Source organism: Cetorhinus maximus, unplaced genomic scaffold (genome assembly GCF_964194155.1).
Source record: "Cetorhinus maximus unplaced genomic scaffold, sCetMax3.hap1.1 HAP1_SCAFFOLD_357, whole genome shotgun sequence".
Lineage (NCBI taxonomy): Eukaryota > Metazoa > Chordata > Chondrichthyes > Lamniformes > Cetorhinidae > Cetorhinus > Cetorhinus maximus.
The window spans coordinates 218,470-231,602 of NW_027596303.1; the positions used below are offsets into that span (position 1 = coordinate 218,470).

Consider the following 13,133-nt stretch of genomic DNA (forward strand, 5'->3'; position numbering starts at 1 on the left):
CGGAGCATGAGCACTGTGTTGATCCAGGCACCAGAAGCGCAACTTCAGAAGACCTATGGTCCTCTCTATCACCGCCCTTGTGGAGGCATGACTCCTATTATAATGATGTTGTGCCTCTGTTCTTCGGTGGCAGAGATGTATCATAAGCTGCCTTTTCAACGGATAGCCCTTGTCACCCAGCAGCCATCCACCCAGTTGGGCTGGAGCCCCGAAAAGCCTCGGCACCTGTGAGTGTCTCAGGATGTAAGCATCATGGGAGCTGCCAGGGTACCTTGCACACACTTGCAGAATCTGCGTTTTGTGGTCACAAATCTATCTGGATGTTCATCGAGTGGAAGCCCTTCCTGGTGACAAAGGCACCCGTTGGCACTTTGATGACCACATGTGTGCAATTGATGGTACCCTGGATGCAGGGGAACCCAGCAATCACTGCAAAACCTCTGGCTTGCTCAGCCTGGCTGGCCTCGTCCATACGGAAATGACGCAACTGTGGACAGCTGATTGGGATACTCCACACTGATCCCCTGGAAAGAGCCGGATGCATAGATGTTGAGGGCCAGAGGGAACTTCAGAGCCACTGGCATGCGGTGTCCACCTACACAGTTGGAGTTGATCTCAGGCCCAATCATCTGGCAAATGGAGGTAACAGTCTCCCTGGAGAGGTGTAGTCTCCTTCGGCATTGCACCTCAGACATGTTGTAGCTGCATCGCCGCCTGTAAACCCTGGCAGCAGGATAGTGGCGTCATCTGCGGCCCCTTCCGCCTTGGACTTCCTGCTGGCCCTGCACCCCTTGTGTCTGTACATCTCCTCTCACAGGTCGATCCCTTGGAAACTGCGTTGGGACATGAGGCTTCCTCATCCTTCTGCCCTTCTCTTCCTCCTCAGAGGAGGTGCCTCCATGGAAGACCACAATCCCCATTACCAGTGTGAGGGGAGGCTGCCTGGTTCCTGGAAAGGTCCACATGGTCAAACTCCTCCGGAGGCCTTGGAGACACCAATGAGTCCTGAAAAGAAGCCTAAAAATGCTCAGACTGAAGTTCAGAACAGAGATGAAGCTATCAAATTCGAATAAACAACCAGCAGCAAACTATCTCCTAAACTTCTCACTACTCACACTGGCAACGCTGCTGAACCTATTTATCCCGCCCTTGGATGAGGCTTTGTTAAAAGTGAGCTGCCCACCTGCCCGGTTTGCCCTTGTGACAAGTGCAAAATTGCACGGGCAACGTAAAATCGGGATCAATTGCCTTTTTAATGGCCTTAATTGTTGGAGGGCGTGGCTCCGACACCTGCATGCACCCACCGTCATGAAGATTGCTCGCGTGCAAGATGATGTCTGGAAGCTCGCCAAACATCGTCGAGCGCTATTTCACGTCCATTCAGGTCAGGCGCGTATGCCTGTGGGATGTAAAATTCTGGCCTGTAAGTTTACTTTGACATGAAAAGGTTTTGCCTTTGCAACAATGTATTAGTGTAAGCCAGCAAGTGGAGGTCCAAACTGGCCTTGAAGCAAAGCAGAATGCATCTCCATGCTCCAGGGAATGTTTCTGCTTTACTCCAGTGTCAGGTTAAATCTTGACTCTGAATTCAAGCTCTCCTTACACCAAAGCAGCAGCATTGGTTTGGTACAGTTCTAACTTGAATGCACCTTCTTAAAGCATTTTGACACCTTGTAGCCCCTTTGCATCTACTTGAGCTATTACGAAGCAAATTTGGGATTGAGTGCAGACTCGGGGTGGAATCTTCCCAGATTTGTGCTAAGTGCAGTAGAAGGAGGGGAATAGGACGTTTTAGCCGCCGGCCGCAATGGCAGCTTTTCACACCATATTGTCCCAATCCCGCCTCATTCGTCATGCATCCCCAGGAAACATGCTGTTTTGATGATGGGCGGGCTCTCATTTGCCCACCAGGCTGTCACCTTGCCGCTTCCTCACACCAGGCACTATATTTAAAGTGCAGCCATGTACACGCCTCTCAGTGCTTCCAGCCAAGGACAGCTGCACAAAAGACATGGCCCCGAAAGGCAAGAAGACTGCAGCCCCCAATTCAGTGACACGTCCCTGGAATGCCTTTGGATGCTCTGGAGGCTCGCGGTGATATCCTCTACCCCCACTGTGGCAGTAATCCCACCACTCAAGCTTGGGAGGTGATGGCAGCGGTGATCAGTGCCAGTGCTGAACACAAGTGGTTGGCCATCCAATGCAGAAAGGGAATGAATGATCTCATCTGTGCTGCCAGGGTAAGGCAACCATCTCGTCACTCTAAACTCACACACTCAAGCCCATCACACATTCACTGGCATCTCACTCACTAATAGCTCAAGGGACATCACCACTGACTCTCTCCTACCCTCTACATCACCTACCCTTACATCTCCATCTGGCCTCATCTCCTCTGGAGACTGCCTCCTCAGCCCTCACCATCTTGAGCCACTTGCACAGATCAACTTGTGCCCCCACACATACCCTGGGATACCATTCCCCAGTACAGCCCTCACCCCGCAGCCTCTTCCCTTGCCTGAGACCACTTTTCCCCCTTCCCCAAGCAAGCCCCAGCCCCACAGCCATTGAGGAACCATCCCGCCTTATGGCTGATCTGGTAGGTAGCGACCTGCCCATGAACCCCCCTAAAAGTGATGTGGTGCTGTCTGTGAAGCTTGGCGTCAATGACTGCGAGTGCTGCCTGAAACAAGGTAGGCAAACAAACCATGAAGTCCCAAGCAAAGTGCAGCCTGCCAGATACACGTCGCTTATGTACAGTTGTTAAACACGTCGGTTTTGTAATCATGCCCACATGCTTGGATGATCCAGCATCGAGGAAGATTCCTGCGAGTTGGGCTGATAATGACATGCAGATGTATTACAATGGCATTCCCGACATCTGATGGGCAGAGTGGATGATTGCAAACTGGTTTCACGATGTCGTGAAACCAATTTTTGGCCTCCTCGCCATATTGTCTGCTTGCGCCACCAAACATACCCACCACCAATGGGCACGGAGTTCGAAGATGAAGTACAATTGATATTTCCTTGATCCCTAAAATCCACAAAACATAAAAATGATATCGATTGTATAAACACAAAGAGAATTATGGATACCCAGGAGTGAGATATGAACTGAAATCTCATTGTTGGGTTCAGATAATTCAGATAATGAACAACAGCTGGAATTGAAGCTTACAGCAGGGTGATGGACACTCTGAGAGTATGCTAAAAGCTATTTGAGAAGGTTTGATAGTTTAGAATAACAGATATGAGACTGAGTTGCAGAATGGAATCTAATCAAAGGAATCAGATACTTATTTACAGAATAATGGACATCTGGAAGTGAGTTTCAGGTTCGATTCTAATTGTGGTGTTCAGATGACATGTAAGAAATACCGGATAGCTGAATGTGACATAAAGGTTACTACATAATTGAGGGGCATGGATGGCTTATACAGAGAACAGTGATAACCAGGAGTGAATTATAAACCAGAATGTCCTTGATGGTTTTCAGATGATTTATATGTAGAATATGGTCACCAGTAGATGAGTTACAAGATGTGATCTAAAGACCTTCTTGATGTATATGGTTCAATGCCACATCACTGACTCAAACACATCAGGTCTGTACAGTGAAGCAATATTGATGGCATAGCTGGATTATATTTGCAAAGAACAACATCAGTGAATTACAAGACACAAATCCATTCAAGAAATTCAATGCCATAAACGAAAATGGTCAATTTCATGGAGTTTATGAATGGTATTTGAATCCAAATCTTAGAGTGGAGCTTTACAATCATCTAATTTGTTATCACTGATAAAATATATATTATATATGACAGTAAATTTTCTTTTCAAATTGATTTTCTCACCACAGCCATGCAGTCCAGCTGTCTGTTCTTTTTCACAGTGGTTTTCTAATACCATTTCAAGATCACAGCAGCTGCCATTTGACACAGTACAAAAGACATTTACAGTAGTCGGAACAAGACCAGTGGTTTTGCCAGGTTATTTCTTAAACATTTAAATTATACAACACAGGGAATGCCACCATTTCCAACATTATAACAATTACAGCATCTGACTCATACAAACAATGCATAGAATATGGTAGAGGTGCGATGTAAGTGACACCCGCGTAGCATTAGTACAAGGTGACCTCTCGAACCACCTTGATGAGTAGCTACACGTCATTACTTCAACCACATTACATAGCTGCTGCAATGAGAATTAGTCTGGATTTAACAAGTAGTACTCACTGTATAAGTTATCACCTAGCACGGTTTGTTGAGTTCATCATTGGTTTATGAACAGGAAGTTTTGAAATGGCCCAAACTCCTTATTGTAGCACAGGTAATGATTTATCTCCACCACTCATTCAATTTTGGGATTATCTTTCATGGTGTAACTGGTGTCACTGACACCTGTGAAAAGCAGCATAGCAACAACCACATTCACACCTCTCAGCTTCATAGGGTAGGACACAGGCCTCAAAATGAAGAAGTGATATCCCAAAATGAGAGTTTACTTATCTCAGACTATGCAGACTATGTATAACCTTTCTAGCCTCTCATTTAAAGGTTAGTGGACAATCCTTGCTCTTTAATTCCCTTCTAATGGAAAATAAATCAGCCAAAGTAGAATGCTTATACTCCCACACAGATGTTGTCCAATTGAAAGACAAAGCCTAATTTTCCACAAATGGGAGAGTGTTGAGCGGTCTAAGTGTAATCAGTGTTTGTAATAACGCTATTCTTTCCAAAATTGCACTAGGAAGGGAATTAAATGAAAGGGGTAACTGTTTGTTCGTAAATCCATCCATTTAACTAAATTGCTTACACACTCATATTGGCTGTGATGGAAATTAATGTGAAGAGATTTTGACTTGTTATATATTTTAGCGAATCATACACTTATGACACATACACTGCAGCGGAATAAACTGTACTATGTTTCCAGTTAATGTTTCAGCAAGGAGACGAGTCTGCTGGATATTTTAACAAACTATTTTCTCAGTCCAAAGTGGTATTTCAGGCATTTGTTTTTTTTTTCAAAGCAATCGCTTTTAGGAGGGAGCACATGGAGAAGGCCAGTATCACACTCTCTTCACACCTTCTGTCTCTTTAAAAAGTCTTGATTACATCCTTTCAAATGGAATTTTCTATGATAGTCATGAAGATGTAGAGTGATGTGATGGTGCTGGGTACCATGACAGAGGAGCTCTGAATATCAGTTCCTGAATTCGCATTGCAATCAGTAATTTTTTCAGGCAGCGACTTTTCTTCAGAAGCCTTTAGCTTGTCTCTACGATCACAATCCTGCAATGGAATTAGATAATTATGATGACCAAAGTTTTAAATGCCTCCTAAATGCTCAGATTGTTTATATGATGTAATGAGTTAGAACCCTGTCATTTCAGTTCTGCGCCATGGGTTCACATCTAGCTCAGTATGATAAGATAGAAATCTATGTTCTCTGATAACCCTTAAGATATAAAACTAAAGAAAATGCAAACAACCTCAGTGCAGTTGCAAGCAGTTTTCAGGCAGCAACATGCACCTGATGAATCACAGAATCACAGCATGTTTTAGCCCATCGTGTCAGCACCGGCTCTCCAAATGAGCAGTATGACTTAGTGCAATTCTCCTGCCTTTTCTTTGTACCCTTGCACATTGTTTCAATTCAAATAATCATCCAATGCCTTCTTGAATGCCTTGATTGAACCCGCCTCCACCACACTTCCAGGCAGTGCCTTTCAGACTCAAACCACTTGCTGTGTGAAAATGGTTTTTCTCACATCACATTTGTTTCTTTCGCAAATGACTTTAAATCTGTGCCATCTAGTTCTCGATTCTTTTACGAGTGGGAACAGTTTCTCCCTAGCTACTCTATCCAGCACCCTCATGATTTTGAACACCTCTATCAAATCTCCTCTTGGACTTCTCCTCTCCAAGGAGAACACTCCCAACCTCTCCAATCTATCTTCATAACTGAAGTTTTTGACAACCTGATACTTCTATTGATAAAGCACTGGTCCTCTGTGCATAAGACTGAAGTCAAATCATAGCCTTTGCATTAGATTCAAACTCAGCTATTCTAAACTGGGAGTCTTCTTGAGTCATTTTCATAGGTGCTAGATAAAGTAGTTTACACTGATGAGGCACTCCATCACCGAGGGAGACACAACAGGCAGGGAAGTATATCCTGATCCAAGTTACGTGAGACATAGGGCAGGTTTTTCCGGTCAGCCAGCGGGGCGAGGCCCGCTCGCCGATGCATGAAATGACGCAGGGATACGTCGGGCATGTGTCCCGACGTCACCCCGTGTCATTTAGATTTTCAGTTTGGCGGGCACGCAGCCAATTCAGCTGTGCACCCACCAAACTGTCAATGGCCTGTTAAGGCCATTAAAAACTAATTAACCTCATTGATGGACCTGCCCGTCCTACCTTAAGGTTGGCGGGCAGGCTGGGAGCTCAGGTGGGCCTTGGGAAAAGCATGAAACCTCATCCACGGGCGGGATGAGGTTTCAGGAGGGTATTTAAATTTTTAAGAAAGGTTTCAATAAAACTTATGGACATGTCCCAACTCATGTGACAGTGTCACATGAGGAGACATGGCAGGGAAAAATTTTAAACTGTTTATTAAAAGTTTTAAATCAGAGCCCATCTTCCTGAAGGCAGCACTTCACCTCAGGGAGATCTGTGCACTCTTTCACGTGCATGCACGAAAGAGCGCACTCCCGGCTGAGGGAATCCCCCCTGCCCGCACAGGGAGCGCATAGAACTTCCTGGTGAACGTCACACTGGGCAGCCCTTAATTGGCCCACTCATTTAAAATGGCTGTGCCCCTGCCCCCCATGACTGGGAGTGCCGATCGGAAGGCTGCCTGCAGGTGCCCACTCCCGCACTTCCCCCCCGACGGGGGAAAAAGTTGCTCATATCGTCAAGCATGGAGATGTTGACTTCCCAGACCTTCCTGCTTGCCTGACTAAAGGACAATGGCAAGGCAAGAAGGAAATAAGAATCAATGAAGAGATCTTCCCTCAACATGTACCCTACTCAACCTGAGAAGGCAGACAACTGATTCGCTCCCTGCCAATGTTGCTCAGTGACCAACCATGTGGAGACGTATAAGAGTATATGGATTCGTCTTTCTCCATTTTTTCTTCACTTAATGAAGGGAACCAACTGCCTCCAAAGATGATGTGATGGAGATCAAATAACTACCATGTAGTTACAGCAATACAAAAAAGTGCAGAACAGAAAGGACCATTTGGTTCATTTAATCAATAGTGACAAGCAAACTCTAAAGGATAAATCACTTATGCCCACATTATCTGTGGCTTCCAACGCTTAAAGGAGATGTCTCTTTTCAACCTCCTTTTCACGGAAAACAAACTCAATCTTATCACAGGTTCCCAATGTGAATGAATGCCCTACTGGTGCCAAAATAGGAGGTCAGAAAGGACTTTTACCTCATTTGAATCCAATTTGACTAACTCACTGGCATCATCGCTTGACCCATCCTTGCCTGGGAAGTTGAGGGATAAGTGTTGAGTAGTTGTAAGTGCAGGTTGTTTGTTTTCTGACAGATGAAACAGCAAGGAACTGGTGTATGAATTTATAGCATTTCCTGTAAAAGACCAAGTCATATTAAACTTTAGGCAAAAGTTTTAGAATCTCAACAGGAAATAAATCCATTATTTAAAGTAGGGTGAATTTTGTTCATACTATTCCCTGTAGATTGGCAACAGATTTGGATATGTGAGTGGAACCAGTCTACAGGAACCAGAATTAACAATGGTGATCTTGGGTGCTGGATCCCCAGTCCAAATTTAAAGGCCACTATTAAAGTAGCTTAATAAGATTGAGGTAGATCAAAACGCAGTTCATATAAGCATCTTAACCAGAATCAGGTGGCAGAGGTGTTCATCTCAAGTTAAGCTGGATTCAGACCCAAGGCCTTGAGGTGAAAGAACAGCATTCCCTTGCATAGTGTCACTCATCTCCCTGGATCTAATCCCTACATAAATGTTGACTGATGATATATACACTTAACTTCTTTACGTATATCTTTCACCAATCTGGATGATTTCATTACTGGATTTAAGCCTGAAGTGTTCCCAGTTGCTTCTCCAGCCCCTCCCTCTCTCAGCTCTGAGGAGAAGCAGACCACAAACATTAAGGAATCTGCTCAATGAGATATGGCCAAAAACTGGAATGGATCACACAATAAGGGCAGGTTAGACTACCTGCTAGTTTAGACCGAGATCCAAACATCTGTATTTCCCATTGGGTATCCAATGCATTTCTTCAACATTACCTATACTTCCCGGTAAGAAATGGATGCTCCAGTGTTCTGCTATTGAGCCCTGTGATTAAGAGTTCACCGATGTACTACTAAAGCCAATTGAATCCCATGGTTCAGAGTCCTGTTCTCCATCACATTGGGTCTTATATTGGGATAGAAATTCCATGACAACAACTCATATTCATATAGCACCTTTAATGTCATAAAACATCCCAAGATGCTTCACTGGAGCATTATTAAACACAATTTGACACTGAACCACAAAAGCAGATATTAGCACAAGTGGCCAAAAGCTTTATTAAAGAGGTAATTTTAAGGAGAGTCTTAAACAAGAAGATAGAGAGATGGGTTTATGGAGGGAATTCCAGAGCTTTGAATCCAGGCAGCTGAAGGTGCTGCCACCAATGGCGAAGCAGTGAAAATTGGAGGTGTGCAAGAGGTCAGAAGCAGAGGAGCATAAAGACCTCAGAGGGTTGAAGGTCTGGAAGAGGTTACAGAGATAGGGAGGAGCAAGGCCATATCAACTCTTTTAACTGAAGACTTAATTAAAATAACCGGAACAATATCGAATATCTCCATGCTAAATGGCCTAGCATATGTTCATTCCTTTAGATACTAAACTGTTAATAACCAAATAATTAATCAAAGCAGAAGGTTGGAGCTCAACTCTTAGTGGGAGGTTCCTAACTTCACCAGTGTCTATATTGTGAGGTAGTCTGTGTGGGTTCCAAGATCTTCTCCACAGGAATAGGAGTGGGGACAAATCAAGAGTGAAAACCACTATGGGTTGCTCATACTCAATTCGTAGCAAAGGGTTGACAGTAGATCACCTTTTCTGCGCAATCATACTTACTGAGGCAGTTGTTGCTTGTGAAAAGGTTCAGTAGGTTCTCACACTCCTCACGTTGGTTGCCGCTGTTGACACATGTGCACCATATGGAGATATCAGAGCTACTGTTACTCACGTAGTTTGGTGTTAGAACTGTGCCTGTAGGGAACAAGAGTTGTACAGAGTTCTGTAAAGCACCCCTTGTTGAACATCAAACTCCAAAGATAGGAGGTACAGGAAATGCACAAATCCAATCAATTCCCTAACAAGGTCAAGTGCAAATCTTCACTTAGGATTTAGTGCCACTCAGGCACTTACCTGGTCAGAGTCGGGGTCTTCGCCATCCTCAGGAGGAATTTCCCACCTTCAAAAGCTGTCAATCAATCAGAGGCCGGCAGTTCTCCAGTACCAGCAGTACCACAGGCTGTGGTGGTCACTGCCAGTACTGCAGCAGACCTCAGGCATAGGATCAACAATGGAGCCCTGGGGTAAGGTAAGTGGGGTATGTTTGCTGGAGCCAAACAGGGAAACCCCACCGACGGAGGAAATGGGGGTTAGCATATAGGGCAGGTGGAAATTTTCACTGTGGATGACCCATGCCTCCAGTGGCTGTCTCCATTGGGAATGGGCTACCCAAGTAGAAGGGACCTGACACCCACCCACCCACCCCCAACCCGGCACCCGCACCCCAACCAAACTGCAAGCATAACCTCCATGGTTTACCTAGTGGTTTGCCCAAAAGTCGTGACTCCTGCCTGTTGCTGGATAAATACCAGTGGTGGCGGGAGGTGGCCCTTAAGGGCCTCAGTTGACTTCCAGTCAGAAAGGCATCCTTGAGCCTTCCCATCCTGAATTGAATTGGAGTGTGTCGGGAAAGCGGCAGGGTCTCCACACCACTTTCCTGTCCACCTTCCTGCCCCCCTGCCTCCCAGCCTGCCTCTAGGGGGAGTAAAATTCCACTGTATAGTCATTAGGACACAGAAGGAGGCCATATGGCACATTGTCTTTGGATTGTCTAAGCTGAAGATGAAGTAAATCCCAATTGGAACACATCCCAACTGCTTATTCTTGCTGCTTTACAGAAGTTTTCTCTTGTTTCATCTTCCTACTCCTGAAGGCAATGACTCATGTGGAGAGTAGTTACACAAGCAGCAGCAGCCTCCAGTACCGTACCCAACTGGCCATTAACCTTGGACAATATGTGATTATGTAATTATGTACGACTAGTACAGGACAATGTATAAGGAGTGCCAGACAAGAGTAAGAAGTAGTGTAAGGGTGGCAGGGGGAGGAGCACTGAGAGTTTCAAAGCCAAATTTGGGTTGCACCAAGGATTGGCACTAAGCCCCTCCCTCTTCCTGACTTTCTGATTGTCATGGATGTTCTAACTGAGTAAGTGCCATGGTCAACGATGTTTGCAGATGACATTGAGCTATGTGGTGGGAATAAAGAGAACATCACTGAGTATCTGAAGAACTGGAGAAAGCACTGGAAGACAGGGTTATGACAATCAGTAGACCAAAGGACCAATACATGGTCTGTCAGTTTGAGCCTAGGGAAGAGGGTCAAAGTGAAGGTCTATAGATTATGGGTGAAGACTTCAAGAAAGTGATTAGTTTCAAGTACCTGGGGTCAGTGTTGGCAGAAGATGGAACTATGGAAATGGAAATTAAGCAATGGATTAGCTCTGGTTGGAGTAATTGGAAGAAGTGAAGTGGAGGCTTATGTGATAGAAAAGTACTGTTGAAACTGAAAGGAAGAGTCTATAAGATAGTTGTGAGACCGACCTTGTTATATAGTGCAGGAACGTGGCAACATCAAGAAGAAAGGAACAACAACTGGATACAAATGAGATGCGGATGCTGAGATGGATGTGAGGAGTAACGAGAAAGGACAAGGCCAGGAACCAGTACATCAGGGGGTTTGTGAAGATTGTGGGAGCATCAAAGAAAGTAGCCAAGAAGAGATTGAAATGGTATAGTCATCTGTTGGAGAGAAAGAGAGAGAGGTCATGTGGTGAGTTGACTGATGGAGATGGGACTGCCAGGAAGACGAATAGGAAGGCCAAAGACCAGATGGGAGGATGCAGTGACTAGAGACCTAAACATAGCGGGGTTGGAAGAAGAATGGGTGACTGACAGGAGAAGATAGAGAAGGGTTATCAACCAGCACCGTGGCGACCCCAAATGAGAGAAGCCGAAAGAAAAAGGAGTGACTGTGTGGAGGTGGTGAAAAACTCACTAAGGCCTAACTTGTTCTCACCTATTTGAACACTCTCTTACAGAGATCAGAAAATCAAGGAAAGGAAACCTAGCCTCTGTGCTGTGTGAATGTGGAGAGCACAATACAGTAACCACAACACCGGCTCAAATTGGTAACCAAACATAGGGTCAAACCTGGGACCTTTGTGATTTGTAAGACACATTACCCCATTGTACAGTGTAATTATTCAGCGAGCCATTCAGAAGCCTGTTTCTTTTTTTTTAAAGCATTAGATTCACAACAAGCTATGTGGAAATTAGAGGCAAGAACTTGCAACCTATCGAGCTGTGGCATGGAAAACTAATAGCTGTGTATTAGCAAACTTAAATATCAGGAGTTCAAACCCCACTGTGGAAAATTGTGAAAATTAATTTGATAAATCTGGTAGTTTGTGGACAAGCACTGGAAAATTACCATGGAAGCTACTGGATTGTCATAAGACTCAACTGGTTCATTAATACCCTTTAAGGAAGGAGAACCCAACCTGCCGCCCCTCTTACAAACTCCCACATTGTGATTAAATCTTAATACCCTCAGGGTAACTAGGGATGAACAGTAAATACTGTTTTGCCAGTTTTATTGACATCTCAAAAGAGTTTACTTTGGCTAATTTCACAACGATTAAAATGACAAGGGCAGTAGGTTGAGATACAGCAAGCATGACAATAAATAACAGGGGATTCACGATCGTATGGTGGTGCATTGCAATACCCTTGCTTGACCATGTGGAGTGAGAGGTCACTGCTCACACTGCTGAGTTCCTGATCTATGACATACTGTTGAAGCACAGCACCTAACAGATATCAGGTGCTTCCCCTTGGGAGTGATGGGGATGGGGAGGAACATCAGTGGGAAAGTCTTCATCGTCCAATGTCATATGCTCCTGCAGCGAACTAAAGAGTAGCATTGGAGTGAACCTGGCTCCAGTGTGCTTCATTGCACACTCAACTACAGAAAATATACAATCACAAACAACTTAGAAAGTGAGACAGAAGGCCTATGTATCCCCCAAAACCAATTGCAAAACATTTGAGAAACCAATATAGTCTCCCGTTCCCTAACATCACCTCAGTAAAATAATTTGATAGGTCATTTCAGATACAAGTTCATCCAGTTAAAAAATATATAAATGACGAAATAATTGTTAGTTTAAACCTAATTTGAGCCCAAATACGCTTTGTGAGGGGCAATTACTCTGATAACTAAGTGTCGATGACATTGTAAACACAGCTTGAAAATTTTAAAGAGGTGACTTTAGATTTGTCTTTTCAAAGCTCTCCATCACTGGGACTCTCCACATGTCATGCCTGGTCTCTTATAAACTAATTGATAGAGATTGATTGCAGTGATTATGTAACAACTGCATTACAGTTGTATCATACAACCAGGGTGATAAAAGGCAAACCAAATAGACTGTGGCCTCTCCGTCATCCAGAAATTCCTATGTTCCTATTTCCTCCGATTATTTCTAACAAAATCACAAACATACAGTTTTAAGACATATTTAAGGATTTCCTAGAAACACTGAGCACTAAAAATGTAAGGCTTAATTTTTCCATTCAGTGTGAAGTTCCACTACTGGGTCTGAAGTGGGAGCTGATCCCGCTCTGGCAAGTGGTGGTGCCCTGGGGTGGCATTTTGCCAGTGGCAGCCAATTAACAGGCCACCATCAGGGCAACCTTCCATTTGAGGATGGCAGCCCACGCCCACCAGACTTCTAGCCCAATCAGAGAGCCAGCAG

The 13,133-nt window shown here is 44.5% G+C and overlaps 1 protein-coding gene across 2 annotated transcripts in view; it reads right to left on the reverse strand.

Moving 5' to 3' along the window:
• Nucleotides 1-3,623: 3,623 nt before the first annotated feature.
• Nucleotides 3,624-13,133, reverse strand: part of LOC144673385 (GDNF family receptor alpha-4-like) — a 30,622-nt gene continuing 21,112 nt past the window's right edge. For both annotated transcript variants that reach the window (XM_078535253.1, XM_078535252.1), the window contains exons 6-8: nt 9,155-9,289; nt 7,466-7,623; nt 3,624-5,306 (exon numbers count right to left, since the gene is read on the reverse strand). In XM_078535253.1, coding sequence (XP_078391379.1) covers nt 5,136-5,306; nt 7,466-7,623; nt 9,155-9,289 — 464 coding nt within the window. In that variant the 3' untranslated portion in view covers nt 3,624-5,135. The remainder of the gene's footprint in view (nt 5,307-7,465; nt 7,624-9,154; nt 9,290-13,133) is intronic.